The 25,480-nt window shown below is 41.3% G+C and overlaps 1 protein-coding gene across 2 annotated transcripts in view; it reads right to left on the bottom strand.

Annotated features, from left to right (window-relative positions):
* Positions 1–25,480, bottom strand: part of Epha4 (EPH receptor A4) — a 132,840-nt gene that overhangs the window by 2,930 nt on the left and 104,430 nt on the right. The window contains exons 5-15 of one of the 2 annotated variants that reach the window (XM_035439251.1): positions 23,986–24,110; positions 22,609–22,816; positions 21,579–21,663; positions 13,103–13,153; positions 12,665–12,669; positions 11,402–11,515; positions 10,707–10,892; positions 6,518–6,579; positions 5,852–6,061; positions 3,817–3,966; positions 371–564 (exon numbers count right to left, since the gene is read on the bottom strand). In XM_035439251.1, coding sequence (XP_035295142.1) covers positions 371–564; positions 3,817–3,966; positions 5,852–6,061; positions 6,518–6,579; positions 10,707–10,892; positions 11,402–11,515; positions 12,665–12,669; positions 13,103–13,153; positions 21,579–21,663; positions 22,609–22,816; positions 23,986–24,110 — 1,390 coding nt within the window. Of the gene's footprint in view, positions 1–370; positions 565–3,816; positions 3,967–5,851; positions 6,062–6,517; positions 6,580–10,706; positions 10,893–11,401; positions 11,516–12,664; positions 12,670–13,094; positions 13,154–21,578; positions 21,691–22,608; positions 22,817–23,985; positions 24,111–25,480 lie in introns of both variants that reach the window. The other variant, XM_035439250.1, reaches the window with a different exon arrangement.

The following is a 25,480-nucleotide window of genomic DNA, read 5'->3' on the forward strand; positions in this document are numbered from 1 at the left end:
GCTCAGATTTGGAGCCGCCTGGGTGCCTCACCTGATGAAGGCTTGAGTCTTTAGCTTAACAGTCTAATCCACAAGCCTGTACCCGGATCTACACCAGATGAGTTTGGTGTCTAGTAAGTGTCCCGAACTTGTATCAGTAAAGCTCTTTCTCTCAAGGAAACTTCCTGGTGAACAATGGCCTCGGGACCTTTACATTTTTCATAGAGCAGTGCTTCTTCAGGCTCAGAGTAACTGAGGAAGGAGCCATCCAGGTTACAGAGCTTGGCAGTGGCCTGTGACTAGGCAAAGTCAGGAATTTTAGGATGCACTGCACTGACCTGCCACATAGGATGTAGTCCCTTATCCAGCACTATTAGTAAGCATGGCAAACCTGGAACTCTCTGGTCCTGTCCTCTTCAAGCTGTTGGGATTGCGGATGAGTTTGTCCAACATGTTGACAATCTGCCCGAATTTAGGTCTGTCACTTCTCTCTTTCTGCCAGCAGTCCAGCATTAACTGATGGAGGGCGATGGGGCAGTCCATTGGTGGGGGTAGCCGGTAGCCTTCCTCGATGGCTTTAATCACCTAGAGAAGACAACAGGATAATATGGTAAGCTGCCAGCAGCTTAAGTATGGGCACAGCTCCAACCTGTTCACAGAAGCCAAAGCTAGGTATTGCTGGCGAGGGGGGAGGAAAGTCAGCTGTTTAATGCAATGTGATGTCAATCTGAAACTTGAACTGGCGATGCAATGATATTCCAAAGGGGTTAGATCCCAATTAGATCCCAGCATGGTGTCAGCTCCTCCAACATCAAAGTTCTGTCTGCACTCTGCTATTAGGCATCAGCACACCTACACACTCCAGTAGAACCCACCCAGTGCCACAGACATTCTTTAGGAAGTAACTCCAAGTTGGAATTCCCTAGGCATCACTTCAGCCCTGTGTTCTGTCGTTCAGGAGCTACTATGTCAGCATCAGCACCCCCTTCCAGATACCTTGCATTTTCCCTTTAAGGAGATTTATAGCCTTAGACAACAACCCAGTCTCTGTCTTGGCCACAGATTGATGCTGATTAAGTCTATTCAAAATGTTAGTAAGTCAAATCTTTAAAAATTTTTTTTTTCTTTTTGTTTTTTTGAGACAGAGTTTCTCTGTGTAGTCCTGATTGTCCTGGAGCTTACCTTGTGGACCAGGCTGGCTTTGAGAACTCTGAGATCTCAAGTGCTGGGAGTAAAGGTATGTGCCACCACCACCCAGACGATGCATTCATAGGGGACTTTACACATAAAAGCAAGTTTCGACAGTAGGTGCCTATTGTCTTATTGCTCAAGGCCATCTGGAGTGGCTTGTCTACCTGCTTAATTAGATAGAGGAATCACCCAACTTCATGGTGATTTAGCCCTTCTAAGTATCACCACAGATAGCAGATCGGTTCTCTTTCTTTCATTCTTCCCCCTCCCTCCCTTGTTTTTTATGGACAGGATTTAACAGTCCGATAGCCTCCCACTCTCCATCCTCCTGCCTCAGTCACCGAACTTGGCTCAACTTCTCTGGCTCTTCCTTAAACCCTTTCTCTATTGCCATGTGAATCCCGGGTAGGTGATCTGGCAGACTCCTGCCAAATTCAAAGAAGGGAACTACTTCATACTGTTCTTACTCATGAGCCTTGTTCGTGAGCAGCCTCAGATACTGGAAGCGCTTTTATTTGTTTGACACTTTAAGCCTTTTATTTGTTGTTTTTTTTTTTTTTTCCTTTGCCCCTATCCAAATGATTGCTGCCAGAAAGACAAAGTGCCACAGCCATCTCATAAGCACATTGGATTTATCCCACAAGGGCCTATTGACTGCTGAGAAATTGGCCTGCAGCAGAAAATAGTCCATTTGAGTGGCTCTAGATTCTGGGCACAAATTTGACTGCTATCTTTTTTAACCAGAACACTGTTTCAAATCTAGCAGACATCTTTTGATGGAGGACCTCCTCTCAAGTGTTTTTCAATATCTTATTGTATCAGAGTTATCTGCTTCTTCTAAGGTAGATGACTCTGCCTTGTGTACCTTCATTGCACTTAATTTTGACAAGCATATTAGGTCAGACTGAGCCTTTTATTCCTTTTATCTTTCCAAGTACATGGTATTGACTCTGGAGTTGATGAAAACATTCTCCATTGATGAGAATGCAAACTTCGCTGGGCTGCTGTCTGGAGATCTCAAAGTGATGAATACTCTCTCAAAGGCTCCCTGCCCTGATCTGTGGTATCTTGTTTGTACTCTAGCAAATAAAACTTGCCTGACGTCCAGAGGCCAGAGCTAGCCACTAGTTAATCATAGAGGTCTGTCTGGAGGTCTGTACAGACAGACAAGAAGTGATATGGCTGAGTAAAGAAATATAAGGTAGGAGGAGACAGGAGCTCGGCCTCTTTTCAGTCTGAGAATTTCAATTTCATAGCGGTAAGAACTCTAGGGACTGGCTGCTCTGCTTCTCTGATCTTTCAGCTTTCATGCCCTAATATCTGAATCCAGGTTTTTATTATTAAGAACAATTAGAGCTGTGCTACATCTGGCATTACACTGACCAGCTGGGGAAGACAGCTCTTAGGTTAATAAAGCAAGTTTTTCAGCTCACTGAGTCTTTTGGGTAGGGGAGCAAAAGATAATTTTTTTTAAAAAATTACTAAGTTTGGTGTATTTTCCTCGGTTTCCATCCTTCCACTTGCCATATGCCCAAGATGTCATTTCCATTTCCTGATGATTCCCATTGGTCTCCAAATCCAGAAAGACAATCATATATGAATGATATATCAATATTATTTGTGAGCAATAAATGCCTCAAATTCACCCAAATAAAAAGCATAGAACAATCAAATTGCTTTACAGAATTATGGAAACTGTCAAAATGATTGGGTGTGAGAAACTAATCTGGCTACGTCCAGTGAAGGATATCTGCCCCCTAATGCACACACTTAGATGTGAAATACATGGCTTCCCTATTGCTCCAACCGCTCTTTTGTACACAGGAACCTACATTCTATTCAGTGTATCTGGGTTTTTAACTGTCAGGGATTTGTAATTTCCAGTTGAGTTAGGTGGATGAGGCATTATGGGCAGACAACATTCCACATCAAAATCAATGCATCATTTTAATTGATAAACCAAATACTATATTGTAAACACACCTCTACAATGTCCTACCTCGAGTAAATACTAGAAAAGTTTGAAAAGTATGGGGGCTGGGGTTACTTCACTTCTAATCCCCCCAATTTTTCCAGAATTAACTAAAACATGCTCTAGGAAAACCCTGATCTGAGTCTTACTGTGTTTTGCATTTGTTTTTTTCCTCCCTCACTGGAGATGTCTGTAATTAAATTCTATTAGCCTGGAATCTTATTAGTGTCATTATTGAATGCGTCTCTGAAATTGCATGCATCGTAGATACTCCCTTACGAACAAGTCCAGATGGTACGTTTAAAGGATGTGCATAATTTACAAAGGGTCATTTAGCGAAGCTTTATTTAAGAGTCCTTGAGGGCCAAGGTCTAATTACAACTATACCAGCTTTAAAATATTCACTAGATTTTTTTTTCAACAAAACTTTTCTGTTGATTTTTAACACACCTGAAATGTTTCCTTCCAATCTTTGAATTGTTTATCTATAAACTCACAGATCTATTTAATTTTGGTCTTGAAATCAAGTCATTGTTGGTTATAATGTGGAATGAGGCTACAAGGTATATTTATTTATATTAAGAGCATTGACTTTCATGTTATCATTTCAAACCCAATGCTTACTTAATCATACAGCAATCTAGAATTTCCTGAATCTCAGGGTAAAAACTCACATCTTGATTGGACATATCCCAGTACGGTCTCTCTCCATATGACATCACTTCCCACATAACGATTCCGTAGCTCCACACATCACTGGCTGATGTGAATTTACGATAGGCAATTGCTTCTGGTGCAGTCCACCGGATAGGAATCTTGCCACCCTGTGAAGATTGCAACTATGGGTTATTTCCTAACTTTCCCACTCATGTGCCCGACAGTTTTGTTTTTCAGTGTAGTGACTACTTGACAAGCGAGACAACAGCATTCCTGAGGTACTTTCAGTAATAACAGACTTGTTTGACTAAAAGTCTTCCAGGTTGAGGCAGTTTTCATGTGTTCACTAACCACAGGGAAGTGAACGAATGATCTGCCTAATTATTCTCTGAGTGCTGCTTACGGCAATGTTATAGAAAGGAAATCTCAGGTTTTACATAAATACATATGTTATTTGGGGCATATCAAAGGATCTGCGGCTTACATTTGTTTTGCCTTCTTCCTGCATTCTCTCATCCAGTCTTGGAAAGACAGTGCTTAACACTGCATCAGAAACAATGAACAAAGGAAGCCAAATTTGGACATTTCTACCTACCACACTGTCTTCCTAGCCTTTTGTAACATGACAAACATAATATGCATAAAAGGTAATAAGCTCTTGGAAAGTAAGTATTTTTTTCCATGGAGGAAAGACTACTGTTTAACATAAAAAAAAAAAAAACTAAAATAGCAAATTAGCCAACTATCACTCAGAAAGGGATAAAATGTTTTCAAAAAACAAAACAAAGCTACACTAACCACCCTCAAATGTTTCTTGATAACCCCTAGATATAAAATAAAGTACTTTTAGTTGAGTTTCAAATTTTCTGAGGTGCTACCCGAAAAAAGGAACCTGAGTTTAGACTCACACAAGATTCCAGCAGCCATCATTTAAGACTGCCTTGGCTTTATTAGGGCTTACTCATCAGGGTAATAAATCGCCTGGATTACTTTCCTGCTCTGTGGTTCACTGGGAAAACCCCATGTACCATGTTCATACACCTTATCTACAGATGGACACACATGTTTTCTTTCAACCTTTTGCTGAGGGATCTAACTATGTACGTGTATCCTTCTAGAAGCCTCTATGACGTTTCTTCTCTTCCAATATTGAAGACAACAATAAAAATCTCCTGAGGTCACCAAAGATAGTTATGGGGTTCCCATGAGGATCAGCCTGAGTATTGGAATTATTAGAGGATTGTGTTTATTCCTTTAGAATGTCATATTCTCGTCGTGAGGCTAAGACAGCACATATCCTGACCCTACCCTGAGCACTGTATCCGAATCCCTACTCATCAGCACTACACTGAAAGCCATTAGACATTGGGAAATGCTCTATAAACTATGTACATACATTCTCAAATTCATTAGCCAACAAGGAGAAACAATGCTTTGGCTTATCTAGAGGCAAGAAACTGTACACCTGAAGAGCCGGAAAGAACCAAGTTGCAAAGCTCAGATAGAAAAAGGAGTATAGATGGCAGAAAAAAAAATCAGAAAATGAAGAGAACTTGAGCATTACGTGGATGTATATTTGGGATACAGTATATGTATGCATACCTACACAACAAGTCATCTAACCTCCTGATTTTCATAACAATGTGTCATTTGTTGAGTAAATCACCCTTGATAGTGGCTTCTGATTTGGCTCAATTTTAAAGACACCCTCCTCATTGTTCATGAACACTTCGCCCAACAAAATTTAAAGAGAAAGAGAATTCATTTTACTTGTCATTTCTGGCTCTATAAAATGGATATCTGCTAGTCTGTCTCTCTCTGTCTGTCTGTCTCTCTCTGTCTGTCTGTCTCTCTCTCTCTCTCTCTCTCTCTCTCTCTCTCTCTCTCTCTCTCTAAGGCAAAGTTTAAAAATGAATATAGCAATGTGGAGAAGGCCTGAAGGATAAGTAAAGTTGAAGAAAAAAATTAGGAAAAGTTCCAACATCAAGATGACAAGAAAGGATCAGATTCATTGGAGTAGATGCCATGCCAGAGGTGTCGAACGGTCCTTACCCTGGTCGTATAGGCTGCCTCGGGATCATCCTCAAGGACCCTGGACATGCCGAAATCAGACACCTTGCAGACCAAGTTGCTGTTTACCAGGATGTTCCTAGCAGCCAGGTCTCGGTGCACATAGCTCATATCAGATAAATACTTCATCCCAGACCCGATGCCACGGAGCATGCCCACCAGCTGAATGACTGTAAATCGGCCATCATTCTTCTACATAGGAAGAGAGAGGGAACAATCCCATTAGCATTAGGCCAAATCAATTATCACCAAGCATTTATTACTGTGTTCTCTTTGAATATCTGTATCCGGCACGCAATGAAACTCGGCATTATTTCCGGGCCCTTCTGAGCAAAGTCACTAATTCACGAGTGGAGCTGGGTTGGCTTCCTGTGATAGATGGAAATTGTCCAAGTTTAATGAATCTATGGCTCAAAGAGCTCCACGGTGTGAGAATAAATCAAATACTCCCCTCATTGCCCATGGATTATTCAATAGCCTTAAGAATCACAGATTCCATTTCTCCTCTTCTTGAACCCGGTAGAAAAAATTCCAACAAATGCAACTGAACAGAATGTATACAAGGAATCTGTTAGTTACTGGATCCTAGCATCCCTGTTAGTTACCGGATTCTAGTATCCCTTGGTCTAATAGAAAGTAGGCACCTACCCTGAGGAATGCATCCAAGGAGCCGTTCTCCATGTACTCCGTTATGATCATTACTGGTTTACCTAGAGTTTCCAAAAGAAAAACAAAAGCCCTTGATGAGCCATGCAGTTAATGAGATAAAAATTGGCTGTGCAAAATTTTACTGCCAAGACACCTGTCTTGTGCGATCTAATTTAATTAAAACAAGCCAAGCTTATGCCTCAGCTGTGGGAAGCTAGGAATGAAATATTCAAAGGACAAGTAGGCTTAAATTCCATCTGGAAGGTTAACCCTTCGGATGGCTTGTTGACAGGGTCCTTAACAAAAGTGGCCTCTGGTACCCAGGGATCACATGAATGGATAATTGCTCTCTTTAAACAACAGATGAAAATGATAAATGGGCAGGCCTGTTGAAATTCATGTGTGTGTGTGTGTGTGTGTGTGTGTGTGTGTGTGTGTGTGTGTATCTTTAGAATAATTCATTGATTTTTATCCCCAGAAAAGCAGCTTATGTGATGCTAAAGTCTGTGGACAGAGAAAGCTTCGTCTTTATTTAGAGAAACTCTAGTTTCATAGGGCTGGAGTTACATTGAATACTTCATTATTCAACCATATAACCTGAAACATACACCGTATAGAACTCAGCCCCCTTCTCTTGCTCTGGTCCTGGGCTCTGTACTTTCTCATCCCATTCATCTTTCTCATTTGCTTCTTTTAACAACTTATCTTAACAAATAAACAAATCTCTTTTTGAACAACAGGCTTTTTGGTTTTTCCCTATAGAGAGAATGAACAAGAAGGTGACTGGGTAAGAAGGGAGGGAGAATCTGGGAGGAGTCGGGAGAAGAAAAAGTACATGATCAAAATATATTGCATGAAATTTTTAATAAATAAATAAATTATAAACATATAAAATCTCTAAAGAATTTCATCTGAGAAAGAGTTTGACTTCAGTATTGGAGCAAAATGGTTGGAAGGTTTATGTGACTTGGGGAAATCAAACTTTTTGTTTCACTTTAGTTCTTAGGAAATAACCTTTCTTTAATTCTCAGCCATAGGCAATGAGTTCAGGGCTGAAATTCCTTCTTTCTAAGGGGGTGCCAGCAAATGTAGTTAGTACCCCTGTTATTTTTTTCCAATAAGAGAAAATGTGTGACAGCACGAAAACCTGAGCTGATGGAAATATTTGTTTTATTGTTCTTGCTGACTGATTTAGTCAGAAATTATGCTGGGATATCTCACTGCTAAAAAGCATTCCTTATTGTAAATCAGTACATTTTCAACTCAAAGTTGAGAATTAGCAGGGTGGAGGGCAGTGAGGTGAGATGGGAACGAAATGTCCTTACTTCAGAGGCAAGACTTTTGAAGTTTTTCATTTCAACTAGGTCCAATTTATTATGTTCTCTCTCCTCTCCTCTGCTCTCTCTCCATCCCTCTCTCTGTGTGTACATGTTTACTGTCATGTCTAAGGCATATTTCAGAGGCAAGCACTTTAAACTAGAGAGTGACCGCATTCAGACTTCCAGTGAGAAATGAAAGTAAGATCCGTGGTGTAGACAGAACACTTCTGGTCTTGCTGAAAAGGGTCCTTGGGAGCTACTTTCTCTGCCCAGTCCCTGTGGTAGATCTCAGGGCATTTGTCCTCTACAAGTCCTTGGACACAACAAAATCACCTATGTAAGTTTCAATCATCCTGCCTTTGTCAACTAATGAGGAAAAGTCACCTCTTCCAGCCAAGCATTAACACCTAATTCCATTTCACTGGTTCCCCCTGGAGCGCTCCCAAAGAGAAGATCCAGGAGAAAGGAGTGGGGAGAATTTATAACCCCTCACCCCCATCTAGATAGTTTCTCCGGGAACTGATTGACAACCGAAACCCTCATAGCTTCCTAGTTTGACTCTTCCTGCCACCTTCTCAAGTTTTCTATATTCTCATGTCCATTTATTAAAAGTATCCATTTGTCACAATCTTTTAAGAGGTCTCTAAAAAGAGAATACCTTCTTTCACAGAAAGGCTTCTAAAACTGAGCAGGGGTGGGCTCAGGAATGAAGATGACTACTTCCCTACCACACACAGGGATTGGGGGTGGGTAGCAGGAAGGGTGGGACCCCAACAACTTCTCTGGTGGAAATTTTTAAAGCATTCTAATTCAGCGACAACTGCATTATGCAAATGAAGGCAGTCGTTTGTAACAGTTACAGCTGTAATAGCTCTGGGTTTTTAAAGGCGCGGTGGGACTTTAACACAAAGATCCCCTGTTTCTTCTCTCTTCAGCAGAGGTGCTATGAAAATCAGTGTCTGCGGCAGGAAAAACACCCGAGTTGAACAGAGCCCCCTTTCTAGAAAAGGGAGCTGCAGAAGTATTTAAAGGGAATGTTATCTTTTAATTAAAGTAGTGAGGGGCTTGGGCAACTTCGAAGGCCACAGGCAACAGAAAAAATATCCTGTCTGTAAAACCAATCTTAAAAAGCAAATAGAACTATTCTATGCTAATTATAGCCTTCACCTGAGATAGAAAATTATACATCCCCAGCATCGAATTTCCTGTTTTGAAGAATTCTCAATGTGAGGAATGGTGTACTCCTTCAGACATAATAACACCGTTAACACTTAAAGAGGTGTGTGTGTTTAATTTGCCAGTGTGCAAGCCACTCTAAATATTTTATTTTCTTTCCAAATAACCTTTCAAATCAAGTTTTATTTATCTCAATTTTTTTTTTAAACAGATGAGAAAAGTGCAACAAAGGACCGACCAACCCACCAAAGCCACCACGAGCTCCCAATAGAGATGTGAGCAAACGCTTCACCATCCGGTCAGTTATTCTCAACAGGGATCCTGGACTCGTGGTACTGGTACCACCTTTACCAAGTCCTTTAGGAATGGAAGCTTAGATGGTTCTCCCCTAACCCCAACCCTCTACCTCCCACTCCTACCCCACCTCTTCAAACTTCTTTAGAGGAGGCCCAGGAAACTGTCCTAAAAACTAAAAGAAAACATTGAATTACATTTAGTCATGGGATGGAGGTATGTATGCCACAGAACTTGTCCTAAGGTCAGAGGACAATCTTCAGGAGTTAAGCTCTCTCCTCCCAGACACATGGGTTCCTGACCTCAGGTTTGGCAGCAAGCTTCTAAATCATCTTGCTAGCTCCTAAGAATCTTTACTAGAAGAACTCATATAACGGCTTATATTTGAGGTGCTTGCTTTCACTTTTTTTTTCTTTTTAAAGGCAACCTTCTGGTTTCTTCTTCCGAAATACTTTGTGGCTTACTACAAATGTCTCCATTTTCCAACTTAACTTACTCTACACCGCCCCCCACCCCGTTCCTGTTTCTCACTCACTGAAGCAGCAGCCATGCTGACACTTGCCACTTGTTGATTGACAAGTTTTTCACAGCTGTCTTAAATCAAGTAAGAGATATCTTGGCCTCACTAAAGACAGAGCCCCAGGCTTACAAGATCCTTGACTTGTACTACTGTAGTTAGGTACCAGGGCTCCTGGAGCAGAGCCACCTTAAATAACACACACTGCTTAGGTGCCCTATCCGTGTGGCACTTTATAAGTCAGTCTTAGCCAGTCATACAGATGTACACAGGGTTTGCTTCACAAAACGCATCTGTTGAGCTGTGTCGTATTTTAACTGAAGCGTGGTTCACAAGCTCAGTTAATGCTAATGGGCTAAAGAAGGACGCTTCAAACCAGGTGTTACTGTAAATAGGTGCTGAATGGCAACAGCCATAAATCAGGCAGAGCAGACAAGCGAATCCTGCCCCCGCCACCCCGATATAATAAAGATTCCCAAGTTTCCTTCCCTGCATCTGGAACCCAAGCTTCCAATACAAGGTGTGGCAAGCTTTTGGTTTGCTTTTCATGAAATTCATTTCGTTTACCATCTGCTTGTACCTACCTTGTGACGATCAGTTTGGTCTAGCAAAGATTTGAAAGATGGTATGGCGGACCCAAAACTCTGCAATATTAATTCCCCCCCAATCTCACACAAGCTGCCTTGGAGACAGGGCATCAGCTGCAGTCACAGACCCATTTAGAGCTGACTGAAAGATTAATGACTGGTCCTGCACTGCACTGATTTCCTCCTATTAGTAATCAGTGGGCCTGTTCCATCTGTCATTTCCCTAGAAAGAAAATGTGTATTTAATTTCCCTGTAACTCTCAACTTAGCTTTGTAGAGGGGGCTGACCCACGTACATTTGGTGACAACGCCTTCCAGGTGGATTATGTTTGGGTGGTCAAACTGTCCCATGATGCTGGCCTCGCTCAGGAAGTCCCTCCTCTGCTTGTCAGTGTAACCAGCTTTCAGAGTCTTGATAGCCACACAGATCTCTCTCTTGCCTGGCACCTTGAGGCGCCCACTGCAGACCTCTCCAAATTCACCTGGGGGAGAAGAATTGGAGATGCACCAGAAATACATTCGAGATGCAATAAATAACCTTCATTGTATCAGGCACTTAGCCAGTGAACCCGAGCGATGATTTCATTTAGTTTCCCCCCACGACACACACACAAAGCTTTGTCTTAGGCACTATTCTCCATTTTATCATAGGAAACTCAAGCTTAGCATAAACCTCAAAGTCTTGCAGCTAGCAAGAACTAGAATATTCTGGATCTAACCAGTCTGCCTACAGATCTTATGTGTTCATTTATTTTATCCCCATGCTCATTTTCCTGAAAATTAGCACAAATTTGCACCAGAGTTCCTTACAGAACATCACATTCATACTTTGAATAAGGAAATCTCAATGCATAAATTTTACATATATATACTTACAAAATATACTCCCACATTCGAATGTAATTGTGTGATTTACATTTTAATTTATATACCTATTTAACATTCACAAAGGAAAACGGCTTATTGGACAGATAGACACTCAGACACTTACCAACTCCTATGACTTTTTCAATTTTAATGCAGGATGCATCAATTTCTTTGGCAAATTCTCGAACTGCCTGGTTGGGGTCTTCGTATGTAAAGGGATCCACGTAAGTTCTAACACCTAAAGAATGAACAAGGGAATAAGGCTGCTGCACATATCCCAGGAAACATGAATAAACATAAAGGGTCGAGGTCTTAAAAAAAAATTCACATAGGAAAAGTTGGGTTAGCTATATGGTCATTGACATATGAAAATGTTTAAATTCTTGCTCTGGTTTTCATTAGTGGGTAAACAAAGAATTTGCTAGCTGCTTAAGACACTGCAGCTCTACCAACTTCCTGGAATGTCCATACACTTCAAGGATAAGAGTTTAAAAACAACTCATCCTTGGAGGATAAGTGAATCTTACTTATCAGGAAAATTGGAAGGAGTTGTCTTGATACTTTCTCCCAGCCAAAGGCTCCTAGTCCATTGTCCTAATACTAGAGTCCTACCCCTCCTTTCAAATACTCTCCCTTATCAAGGACCATAGGCACTTTCACTTTCCACAGGCCCTGTCTATAGGGTTTCCCTATATTTCCCCCATATCTGGACCAAGTGAATACACGACCAATATGAACACTCATATGAAACCTAGATTAATATACACAGGAGGAATACTGGCCACCAGCGACTTGAGAATAAAGACTCTTAAATTGGACCTCCACTTGCATTCTGTTTGGGAGAGTACATTGAGTTGGAGATGGTGCTGTATGTAGCCTGGCTCAATGTGTAAATACTATGAGTACAGTTCAGCCGTGTGTCACACTCACAAGCAAGTTGAGAAGGTGAGCTCTGAGGCAGCTGGTGACATGCATGACTGACAGCTTTCTAATGGGGGAATTGAGTATGTACCTTATCAGCTGACCAAATCTCCTTGATTGTCCGAACCTGTCCATCTTTTTCCCTTTCTCTTCCTTAGTCATTATGAATAACTGAATAGGTTGGTAGATTTTTTTTTCCCCCAAGGGCACTATTGTCATTTCAGAAAGTGCTGTACAAATTACTGCTGGGTCATCTGGCTTCTTTGAAGTGTTTTCAACGACTTACACCAATTTCTCTGAATTTCCTTCTTTGTGACTTTCTGTAACATCAACATCTAGAATCCACTACAACATTCTTGATGGCTGTCATTCCAGCATTGCCTGCCCCTGTTACATAACTACTTATTCTTTTATTATTCCCACACCCATTTTGTTTTTGCTTATGAAAATAATAACCCCGCTGCACAGTGGTGGTGCACACATCAAATCCCAGCAGTTGGGAGGCAGAGGCACAGGGATCTCTGTAAGTTCAAGGTCAACTGGATCTACAGAGCTAGTTTCAGAACAGCCAAGGCTACACAGAAAAACCCTGTCTCAAAAAGCCAAAAAACAAGAAGAAAGAAAATAATGACCCATTGCATCTTGCTGCCCAGCTTCAGAAATATTTTTCCAGAGCAGAGGATATAATAAGCAGAGTCTAAAGAACTTCCTGCCTCTAACATCGATTTACATAGTCTTGAATCACCAAATGCACCTTGACTTCCTTGAAGAATGTTATTTGGATAAGGAATATATTATGTAAATATTCATAGGCACATTAACCAACATTTCTAAGTTAGACAACACAAAGCATGATCTAAAATAAATGAAATTATTTTTTGAAACCAATTTTATACCTTGATTCAAATGTTTCTCTTCATCTGCTTCCTGTTTTGCTTTGCTGTACTTACTCCGTCTATTAAAAATTAAAAAGAAAAATTATTTCCAACACAAACCCTGTAATGAAAAATCTGTAAGCAAATTCTTCCGGAGTACAACAGAAGTCAGGTACATAAGGAGAGTACACTTTACACACAGGGAAACTGAGGCTTGGGAGAGATAAAATAAGGAGAAGAGAATAATTTTACCTCATGTTGAGTCAGGGTTACAAGCTTAAGCCACCGATTGGCTATTTTTTCCATATGACCCATTTTTAACTTATTTGTTTATATTTAGCCTCTATGTAAGTGCATGTGTGTGCACAGGGTAGGCAGGGGGTTGGGCAGGGGAATGAGGGGGACGGTAAAAGGACAACATTGGAGAGTTGGTTCCCTCATTCCACCTTCTAGTGGCTTTAGAGACTGAATTCAAGTTAAAGTGCCTTTTCATTCTGAGCCATCTTACTGGCCGTGCATACATATTCTTAATTAAAATGAGTTTCATCAGTGCAATGGCAATAGTGTTTAGCGTGTGATAGATAATGAATAACACATCCTGTTGCTATAATCATGATAGCATCATAACACCTCATTATCACATTAGTTTTCAGGGGTTGGAGATTTAGCTCATTGGCAGATCTCTTACCAAAAGCAAGGCCCTAGGTAAGGTCATCGGCTGGGGCTTAGGGTGAGGGATACACCCTAAAGCATATTATATATACCTGAGTTACAAATGAAATTCTAGGAAGTAAATATTTGCCTTGTAGTTAACTACATTTCAATAGATTTTGTAGACCACCAGGTCTGTATAATTCTGTTCCAATAAGAGGTACTTGGTGTCTCAAAGTTTGCATACTGCCTGCCCATGTTCTGTTGGAGTGAGATGATTTGTTGTTGTTGTTGTTGTTTTTAAATAATGCTTTAGGAAATATAAATCTTTAATACAAATAAAACTTGAGTCAGGAAAATATGAATCACTTATATAAAGTGGAAAATCAACTCAAGACTTGAAAACTAAAAATCTTAAATATATAAAGAAACACACAAACACACAAATAAACGCATATGTAAGTTTTTGCCTGTGGGTGTGTGTGCTTCTGGGAATGGAACCCAGGGCCTTGCATTGTAGGCCAGCATTCTACACTGGACTACACTCTTGACCCTTAAATATATATTATGTTGAAGAAGGAGAAGTTGTATCATGTAAAATAATTAGAAAATTAACTCATTTGATTATTATAGAACTCTTCACATTATGAGACTATAACCAAACTAGGAAATAAAATGTGTTGATATACGACTATCATAATGTAAAATTTGCAATGAGATTACTCTTTGTGCTTTGAGCTTTAGAGGCATGGTACGACTCCCTAAGTCACTGTGTTTGTATTCCTGTTGGAATCAAGTACCCTCAACCCCTCCACTTGCAACAGATAGAAAGGTAGGATAACCCCACAGCAGAGAAACTAAGGGTGCTAGGCAGAGCAAGCAGGCAGGCAGCCCACCTCTGGCAGCTTGGCCCTGGGGACATGCGCAAAGTTTCCTCCTACAGCCTTTCATTTGTCAGCTCCTTAGGCACCAGCTCAGCAATAAGACCCTCGGAGCCCACAGATGTTCCTGTACGTGGATAATTCCCTCGCAAATAATAATACCTTGTGCTCTTACATTGCATTTAACTTTTCAAAGTCATCTCATTACATTCATTATCTCCTCCCCTAACTGTTTGCAAAGCCCAAACCAGCTTAGCAAAACAGAGACCCCTAGTTACCACAGTTAACTGCAAAGTGCATATTTCAGTACCAAATAACAGCCTGTGTTTTCCTTTGCAGTTAGCTTTTCAAAGGGCCTTCAAAGGGTCTATTATTTAATTGCTTGTTCACAGCAACCCTATGAAGGGAATCAGGTGGAAACCACATGTTCAGCTCCATTGTACAGATGAGGACTCAGAACAAGTGACATCACGTGAAATCACTCACATCCCTTCTTGGCAAGTACACGATTTGATAGGTGCCATGATCCAGCCCAGACCTGCACAGTGCCTTTCCTAGAACATACTTAATAGTACGTTCAAAAGTATCAATTGATTGTGTGTGTGCTCGAACACACACACACACACACACACACACACACACACACACACACACACACACTCACACACACGGTAGTATGGATGCCAAACTACAACCTTGGGTATTGTTCTGACTCTGTCCACCTTTTGAGATAAGGTCTCTTACCAAGGCCTGTGGCTTTGACTAGCTACCTTGTCTGTGCCTCCTCAGTTGGATTACCACCACACAAAACCACCACACTGGCTTTAATTTGGCACCACTTGGGTTCTAGGAATTGACTGACTGAGCTATCTCTCCAGCCCTAAGAGTGTATATTGTATCAATAAATCCACCAATCACATTCAACCACACTTAAAGAAAGCAACAGCTTCATCAAAGAAACTTAATAAATGCCCAGAATAAAAATAACTTTCTATAAAGCATGGAGTCCAGCCTCCGCCCCTCATCCTTTGTCCCCTTTTAAAGTTAACAGAAGGTGTTAGGGCAGAGACTACAGAAACCATGTTTTGGGTTAGAAAAACACCAAGACTAAGTCCCCAGGGTGTGATAGGCTATCTTATCAGGCCTCTAAAAGCCTTATCTGAAATCACAAGACTATCTTTTAAACCATTTTAGAACACCAATAGCAAAATTAAGGGGGGAAAATACATAGAACAAGAAAGCCTTAGTAGTGGCCCTCCTTTATTTACCTTTCTGGAGGCCCAACACAGAATCTGCTACTTGCTAGAAAAGCATCCCACCCTTGAGCCATAGCCTCAAGCTCTCGGCATCCATTTGAAATTAAAGAGTTGGTTTAAAAACAAAACAAAACAAAACAAAAAACCAATAGATATAAACAAATAGAAACCAGTGGCCTCAAGAAACCATGAAGATGGCCGTTTTCACATCAAGCACATTCATTAACAATGGACAAAGCCAGAGGAAATACAAAATGGCAGAGGTCATTAATGATAAGGCTAACCCTCCCATACTTTCCTCAGTCTTGCTGACATAGAAGAATTAAATGAGTGGCCAAGGTGCACATTTAAAGATCTTTTTAATGTGCAGTGTTATTTGGAGTAGAGGACCCTACAAGGGGACAGAGGATATTGAGAAAGAAACAGGAGGATTACTGTTCAAAGGCTAATTGCAGCCTATTAACGCTCTAATAATACCTTGAAAACAAAAATGCCCAAGTTCTGCTCTACCTCAGTCACCTCTGACCCTTTCCCCTTGGAGCCGGAGTGGGACAATGTGGCTCATTATTATCCCAGGAAAAAAAGACCATTGAAGCTTACTTTGGGTGAGCCCTCCTGAGGAGCTAAGTCTAAATTGACATCCCAGACAGATCACCTGAATGGCTGAAGCAAGGCTTTGTGGGAGATTTTCTAATTACAAAGACGTGGACAAGGCGATTAGCAAGGGGAAGTGGTGGAGTGGTTTCTTAGAATTGTCCAGAAGGAAACATGGAACCTTGCCACAGAAGGCGTCCTGGCAAAGGGCCCCACACTGCAGGTGAAACTTTGAGTGAATGCAAACTTCCCTGCTGTCCCAGGGACTGGCTAATAAGGGCATTAACCATCACCAGAGGGAACAGCAGGAAACCTCCTGGCCAATGTACTCTTCCTGGCACCCTGAGTACTCAATAAAACAAATAAGAGGACAGGAGTGTGGCGGGGGCCTCCCATAAACCCAGCTTTTATCAAAATACCAACTTTCCCCATCAAGTGGACAGATTTGATGGATGTGGTACACTGCTCCAAAGTTAATTAGTAAACGGTAAGTAATTTATTCACTAAAGTGCAGATTAAAAATGAAGCAGTAATAAGGAGCATGGCTCCTTGTAGCCCTTCAGAGATTCATAGCCTGCATCCTTCTCCTTCCCTCTCTGCAGGCTGCTACTGGGCCCACATCAAAAGACGCCTCAACACTCCTCCCAAGCAGCAGTTTGATAGAGCTGGAATTGAACCTGTGTGATTGCTTGCAAGTTGCTTAGAAAAATGTTTCTCTGGCAATCATTTGCCTGCTAATTGTGTGACTGTACATGAGGTCATCAGAGCCTATTTGGGTAAACACTTAAGTTCATTCGTCTCTACGTGAGCATGACATTCCAGAGAAAAGTATGAGGGGCTCAAGGAAAGGTAGACACAGGTAGAGCTGTCAGCCCTAAAGTGGACAATGTTAACCTTGGGTAGAAGACAAATTTGTTTCATGCATTCAATGTCATGTATTCAAAGACCATAGGCTGATTTGCAGGACCTGATAAACATATCTAAATTTTTCCATGGATGCTAAATTGCTTTCTTTAAAATCATTTTGGTTCTTTGTAATCTGGTGAAAGTGCCATTCTATAACTCTTACATGAATGGAAACCCAGTAGCACTGGCGATCAATATTAGGGCATCCTGTGAAGAGCATGTATTTGGTTATCAGGTCATGCTGTGCCTTAACCAAAAAGCCCTTAAAGAAAATCCAAGGACTCTTCTCCTATTTTAGTCATTTTAAAATACTGTTTCACATGTTTGAACAATAAAATACTATTGAGGGCCAGCCTGATGGCTCAGTGAGTAAAGGAACTTGCTACCAGGCCTGGGAACTCAGACTTAATCCCCCTGCAAGTTGTCCTTTGACCTGCACATGTATGTTGGGGCAAACATGTGTGTATACACACATACATGATAAATAAATAAATATCAGAAAAAAAGAGTAGTCTAAAATAATCGGAATTTGTTCAGCTTGGGTGGTTTTAAAGGTAAATTGATAAAATCATTGATATCTTAGGGGAAGAGTTGTCAGCCAAATTTTTTACAGAACACATCATTAGTCCGGGAGGTTCTGGGTTTCAAATTTCATTTAATGATACAACTCTTAAGAGCCCTTTGAAAGAGAAGTTTAAAAAGCAGTAGAAAAAGTGGTTAAATGAGAGCCCACAAATATATAAACATGTAAATAGGGAAATTCGGGTTTTCTCTTCAGGGAATATATGTGTCCAGCTTGAGATTAAAAGTTCTCATGACAGTATCCCACTGTCACATTTACAACAAAGCAAGACAGTTAGGAGCTCTGGAAGACAGATGTCTTCCTGAAATGATAACCTAAGTACAGACCTACAATGCCATAAAATATAAATTAGAAGCTGTCCAGACAGCTTACTGGATAAAGGTATCTACTGCCAAGTCTAATGACCTGAGTTCAATCCCTAGAACCAACATGCACATTGTCCTTTACACACACAAACATACACAATAAATAAAATGTAAAAAAATTCAGAGTAAGATTTATTTACTTGACATGTGGGTTGTAAAAACATAGTTGAGTCAACCCACTTTGCACGGCAGGACAGCATTTAATATTGACGGCATGTTGAATACTTAAATCTATAAATGCAAACATTTTGTTCATTGACAGCAATTCCTGAATGTTCACATTCAAGTGGAGAAAGGAGGGAAGAAAAAAGAAAGGGGGGAGGAGGAGGAAGGGAAGGAGAAGGAAGGAAAGAAGGAAGGAAGGAAGGAAGGAAGGAAGGAAGGAAGGAAGGAAGGAAGGAAGGAAGAAAACCTGATAGAAATTGGAGCTGATCTCGCTTACCTTACGTGCAGGCTTCTCATCAAAAATACAATAAAATAAATAAACACTACCACTATTTTAAAAAGCTAGCAACATGCCAACTGTGAGCCTGAGGCACTTTCCCCTTAAATAACATATTAGCAACAAACAGATTTTCTCCTGGAGACAGCAGAAGCTCTGGGACTTCTAGCTCCCTCTGTGAGTCTTTTTCTATCTACATCTTTAGAGACTTTACATTTATATGCTAACAACAAAGCCCCTGTGAAATTCAGCTCAGTTTACAGGGACTCTGTTTCTCTATGGACACAGGTTAGTCCACACCTCTCAATCCTCCTGCCTCAGCTTCCCCAGTAACAACATGCCTGGTTTCTAGAATAATCCTTTCTGACATCACTACTCTATGGCTTTCAGAAGCAAGAGGGGGGTGACAGGAAAAGGACTTACTTTGGCAGCCTCAGATGCTCCATCTGTGACTTTCTCACACTGCTGGCCAAGACTATTTCGGGGTACCACTTACTACCTGTCATTTGTACTAAAACCCCGAGCCTGACTTTTTGTCTGCAGTCCCTGTCTCTTCTCTGCTCACCTGTTGTTGTCCTAGTTTAACACATGTAGTTGTCCCAGATAACAGAAAAGACAGCCTGCAGGGGGAGACGAATTAGCTGAGTGAGCATCCCACTGCAGGCCTGTCAACTACCTGGCTCCAGGCAGCCCTTCCCCTGACAGCTTTACAGCTGGCACTAAGGAAGAATCAATATGAGGGCAAGGGGCTGACATTTCATTTTCTAAAAAGTGATCCATTGAGAACCAATCACCAAGCAGTGTTTATCAGCCTTGGGAAGTGACATTTTTTTTTTTTTTTAATGGGGGAGAAGGGGCAGAAATCATCACTGGGTAACTCGACAACCTCAATTCTCTGAGGGGGGACGGTGGCCTCATAATTGGAAATCCCATGCATCACCATTGCCACTCTTCTCTTATATAATAATGTGATCAATAAAAACACAAAGGAAATTAGGTCTCAGACTCGGGGATGCTGTTTTGCTCAGCACCCTGTCTCCTGCATTATAGTGTCATGGTTTTTCTTTCTTCTCATCAAAGCTGATGTTTGAAGCTGAACAGCCAAAAGGAGTGACTTATCTCTAATTGCTTAGTCTGACTGCTGTGTTTGGGGACACTGAAGACAAAAAATTATGTAAGAAAAGGAAGAGAGAGAGAAAAGAGAATGAAAGGCAATCTACAGAAAAACTAGACCATAGCTGCAGAATAACCCCAGACATTGCACATGATTAGTTCACATGCCAAGTGTCTTGGAACACTCATGTGTGTCTAAGCTAGACTTCAGGCTACTGTTTTTGAAGTAGAGGTCATTCATGTTATTCATTTTCCCGCCCAATTTTTGGACTTCTTCTATTTATAATCGAAACACTGAAATATGCACTAATTCCAAAAAATGCTGATGTAATCTCCATATATCCCCATTGTTCTCCTATGCAATCAGAGGAGCTCAGGATAACACATCACTTCCTATGCATCAAGTAATGTATCATGTATATGACTCAGGTAAACAAAATCTCATGGCAGCAAAGAAGGCAAAGTCTTGATTGCCTTTTAAATTGTTACTTCTTGGGGACTTAACTCACTGCTCTAGTCAAAAACACCTACTTACAGACTTTGTCAAAAGGAATGAAGCCAATGACAAACACAAAGACACCATACAAAGCAATACATGGTTCCATATTGTGCTATTATTAGAGTGAACAAATGGATCTCTGTACACTGGAGCATTCTGGGAAGCAAGGGTGTGATCACAATATTAGCATGTGACTTGTGGGCCTCTCAGGCAAACTCTCACAGCTGTTCATTACCCTAAATTCAATGTAATAAAAGCTTGCAAATGTGCTGGCAGCAGCCAAAGACATTGCTTTGACGTTGGTGAGATCACCAGCAGGCCGGTAAGTGGTCTGAGAAGTAAGCATGGCTACTGGGGGACCAACTAGAGCTCTAACTACAATCATAGCAACAAGATGACATTGGACAAGCACTGTATCTTCCTTTTTTTTATCAGTTTCATCTTCTGTCACATGAAGAGCTTTACATTGAAGAAGGTCATATTCACAACAAACGCCCCACCTTGGGAAATTGTGGATGTGGAATGCTTCAGATGTGAGGTACAGTTGACGATGAACAGCTGTACCCCATGACGTTATGGTCAGTGTGAACAATTGGACAGAGGTGATAGGAAGAAGTAGGATTGCTCCAAAGACCACGCAAGCCATCACCAGCTCTCCCTCCCTTTCAAGTACCATGTTACTTAAATGCACATGGGATAAATATGCTGCCCAATCAGATACTGAAGATAATGATGACATTTTTTTTCGAGGGATGCGGAGGCACAGTGCTCATATTCCTTACGATTCTTGTTAACTAATAACATGCTGAAGCTCCTGCAATGTTGCTGTGGTACCTAATGTGTCTGTCAAAGGTTCTTGACAACAACCCTTTCAGGCGGGCAATAACCACTGCTATCTAATAAGAGAAAACAAATACAGCTGTCAAATGGTAATAAGCTCAGCACTTAGGTGCAGAGTCCAGGCTTACCAGAGGACCTCACAACTTCACACATCTAGAAATTGCCCACTGGCTTCCTAGAACCAGCAGACATTTGTTTTCCAAGACCTTTAATAGGGAAGGCTGCCACCCAGTTCCTGCCATAAAGTCCAGGAGGGATGTTAGATGATCGAAGGGAAGGCAACCCCTGGCATTCCAAAGCCTGTGGCTTTGTGTGGAGAAGACAAAAGCCTCTTGCAGAAAACTGCAAAGCACAGGGCTGGGCTTCGGTCCTTACCTACGGCTGATGACAAAAGCTGCAATGAGAATGACCACAAGCACCACACTGCCAGAGACGGAAACCAGCAGGACGGTGGAGTTGGCTCCATCACCAATGATCCGGGAAGGCACTGGAACGACAAATACATGAGGGTCACCTGGGGGGGTGGAACTTGGTAGCACATTCAACTTTCTGAAGCTATCCATTCAACAGCATCTCCTAAGCAAATGCTCCGCCCCCCCCCAACCCCCGCAACACACACACTTTTAAACCACTCCGGGATGAATCTAAAAGTATGCGCTTTGATGTCTTCATATCCTTTTTGTCAAAAATCTTATATAATGAAAAGAAACTACATTCCTTGGTGGAAAAGACATTTGGAAAGTTCCATACACAGCTATCAAAACCTAGCACAAGACCAAGGACACCAGTGTCCTTTCCCATCTGTCTCCAACCTCATTCAATAATGTGTCAATAAGACCACTTCATATCCGTAACAGATGTTGAAAGATTCAGTCCCACCCTCTTCTTATCAAGGAGGCCCAGTTGGGCTCAGTAATTACGGAGGAGGTATCTCTCACTCAGGAAACTTTTGTTCAGTTAGCCATTCCAGCTCTCCGGGGAGACTTAAACGTTTCTACAGGGGACTTAAAAACATACATGCACACTAATGACACGATTTAAACAGACTCCTAGAAGTAAGTAGGGAAAGAAAGGGTAATTTTGGTTCCTTCTTTAATCTTCTCAGGAAGAAAACTCTTTTTCCTAATGTAGGGTGGGTAGAGAACCCTCAACTAGTCAGGTTAGCAAACCCCTTATTCATGGTTTGATAGAAAGTTCAAAAAGATTAACACTGACATCATTTTTCACTCATCGGAAGACAGATAAGAAACTGTTATGAAAAATGTTCTTCTCCAAACAGCATGAGGGTTTTGTAACAAGTAGATACTGGCTATCTTGTTTCATGCAAATATCCACAGTAGGCAAGTGCTTACCTAGCCAAAAATTAGACACAGCTCTTTGGATTTCAGCAGAGTGGGGGCTCAACCTATAAATAAAAGCATCTGGGAATGGGTGGTGTCTGGGGTCTCTTTACCTGTGTTGGTAGTGACCTCCAAGGGCTCACTGAAGTCTCCATAGCCAGCAGCAGTCCTGGCTCGCACGTGGAACACATAGGAAGTCAGAGGGTTCAGGCCTTTGATATCTGTGTTCCTGGCAGCCGTCCGAACTATGCGATAGCTTCGCTCATTCTGATCCTACATAGCAGGAAAGTGATATGGCAAAAATGAGTTCTCCTGCTCTAGGGAAGAGGTGGAAGCAAGTGACCTGACACTGGATATGTTCTCTAAGCCCCAAGTTCTCTGAAATGCTCTGCAGTATTTGTGGTATTGAAGTACTGGTGTCACTTTTACAGGTAGAAAGAAAAAAAGAAAGAAAGAAAGAAAGGAAGGAAGAAAAGAAAAGAAAGAGTTCAGGGTCATTGTTGACATTGATCATTATTTATAATTTTGGGGGGCATTGAAGATGAAATAATCTGATTTTGAAAAGAATGTCAAATGATGGTTGATGTTTTCCCTATACCATAAAACCAGGAAGAAATTGAAATCAGCATCCTGTCTCTTCATTCCAGTCTCACCCCTGTGCATGCCCTCCCAGTCCTCCTCAGTGTGCAGTGGACTGGGGCACAACTGTGCAATGAAAACCATTACACCCATTTCTGGTCCTTCTATTGATATACTGCCTCCCTCACAAAGGTCCCTTTCTGTCTGGAAAATTGCAAAAATGCTGTAATATGATATCTATTCAACAATCCAGTCCCCTTTCTAATAAGGAAGCCAATAGACAATGCCTTTAACCCCAGCATATGGAACCCTGAGCTAAAGGCCAGTCTGGGCTACATAGAGAACCCTGTATTGAAAAAAAAAAAATTGTTCATTTTTCAGGACAAGCTTGGATGCACAGAGCTCTCTTCAGAGCTCCATCCTTTAAGAGACAAGTTATTTGCAAAATTAATGCCTTTCTATAAGGGGATGAAGAACACAATTTTCCTCACCCAATTTTCTGTTAAAAGTCATCAAAACCCACACCTTCATTGTGAACAGCAGTGATCTGCTTAAACATATCATTATTTTAGCAGTTATGAGTCATTCTCTATGATAGAAGGTATATAGATTAGGTCTTGATTTCTCTTACTAAAAAGAAAATACAATTATATTAGAACATAATGTGTGTTTTTCAAGATAATGAGCCAAATATTACATTTCATAATCAGATTTGTTGGGAATCAAGATACATTTGATTTTGGTATTTACCGATGTTTCATGACTTAGAAATTTTTAATGCTTGAGAACAGAGGGGTAGAAATAAACAGAAGGAAAGAGGAAGGGAAGAAGGAAGTGAGGAGGGAGAGAAGGGAAACACATACCTTTTCATAATACTTGACTTCATATTCTAAGATTACTCCATTTGGTCGATCTGGTTCTAACCAAGCCAGAGCCACACTGTATCTTGTGACTTCTTTAGCCTGGACCAAAGCAATGGATGATGGTGCTATCAGGGAGAGAGAGAGAGAAAAAAAAAGAACGAATCTTACTTAAGAAAGAAACTTAGTTTGGGAACCATCATGCGACAATTTCACTCTACTTCAGAAAGTTCCATGGGCTTGCCTTCCCCTTGGCTGCATTGCCCTTCTCCAGTGAAGCACAATGTTTTCCATTACCATTCCCTCCAGACTTTGCTATATATCTTGACTTTAAAAGATCATCTGTAAGGGGCTGCGGACATGGCTCAGTGGGTAAGGCACTTACTTGCTCTGCAGTCATGAGTTCCTGAGTTTGAATCCCCATCACCCACAAAAAAGCTGGGTGTGGTTGGCACTGATCTGTAACCTTGACACTGGTGTGGTGGAAGGAGAATGATAGAGGAGGAAGACATTGGCCATTCATCTAGACTCAGATGCCATCCTGTGGCCTCTGCACATCACACACACACACACACACATACACACACACACACACTCAACTGTGAAATAAAGGGTTGGTGACTCCAAAAGTCCACAGGGTCATTTCCCTAGTACCTAAATACACTCTTGCTATTGGGCTGTGGGTACAGGGAATGCTGCCTGAGCTGTCTTTTTACACGCCACAGTTGTCTCAGGGCTTCAAGCTCAGTAAATCTCTCACCCTACCCCTAAGTACTGATGCATCTTACTGATATTTAATGTTATACAAGCAGGGGGATTTGCCATCCTTCCACAGTTACTGTGGAGAACGTTAGAAGGCAAAGGATTTATACACTTTCCAATATAAACAAAGGCACTGCTTAATTACAGTAAGACTTTTCCATTTAAACACGGTCATGCAAATAATGAAGAACACAAATAAAGCCACAATGGTCTCTCTGGACATAAATGACACTATGCAACCATTTTTTTTTTTTTTTAACAAGAGTTGAAATTGTTCTTTGTGCCTGCTGAGTGGCAAACCTTCCTTTCCACGAGAAAGACATGAAGGCAGTCTTTTTGGGTATGTTATTGGAGCGGTGGTGGCGAGTGGTGAGGGGGCGGGTGCCTACTTGAGATTTGTAAAGTCAGGCTGCCCAATGCTTGCATCTGTAGTGTCATCTCCAGCCAGCTGTTAGCAGCTCTGCTGTGACAGACATGGGCCAGTGCCAATGTCCAATCCCCAGAGAGAAGGGGAAGCTTTCATGAAATCCTTCATCTTATCTCACAAAGCTGGCCTCAAGTACCAGAGATTAGGGGGCTCGCTAAATTGAATGCATATTCACTTTACTCCCCAAACTGTGGCAATATGTGAAAATGGACTTCCAACAAATGAATGTTATTCTACCCACGCCCCTGGTACCCACAGGACTGCCAATTCTCAATGCAGGAAAGAATAAGTAAAATAAATTATCAACAG

This window comes from Cricetulus griseus, chromosome 2, assembly GCF_003668045.3.
Source record: "Cricetulus griseus strain 17A/GY chromosome 2, alternate assembly CriGri-PICRH-1.0, whole genome shotgun sequence".
Classification (NCBI taxonomy): domain Eukaryota; kingdom Metazoa; phylum Chordata; class Mammalia; order Rodentia; family Cricetidae; genus Cricetulus; species Cricetulus griseus.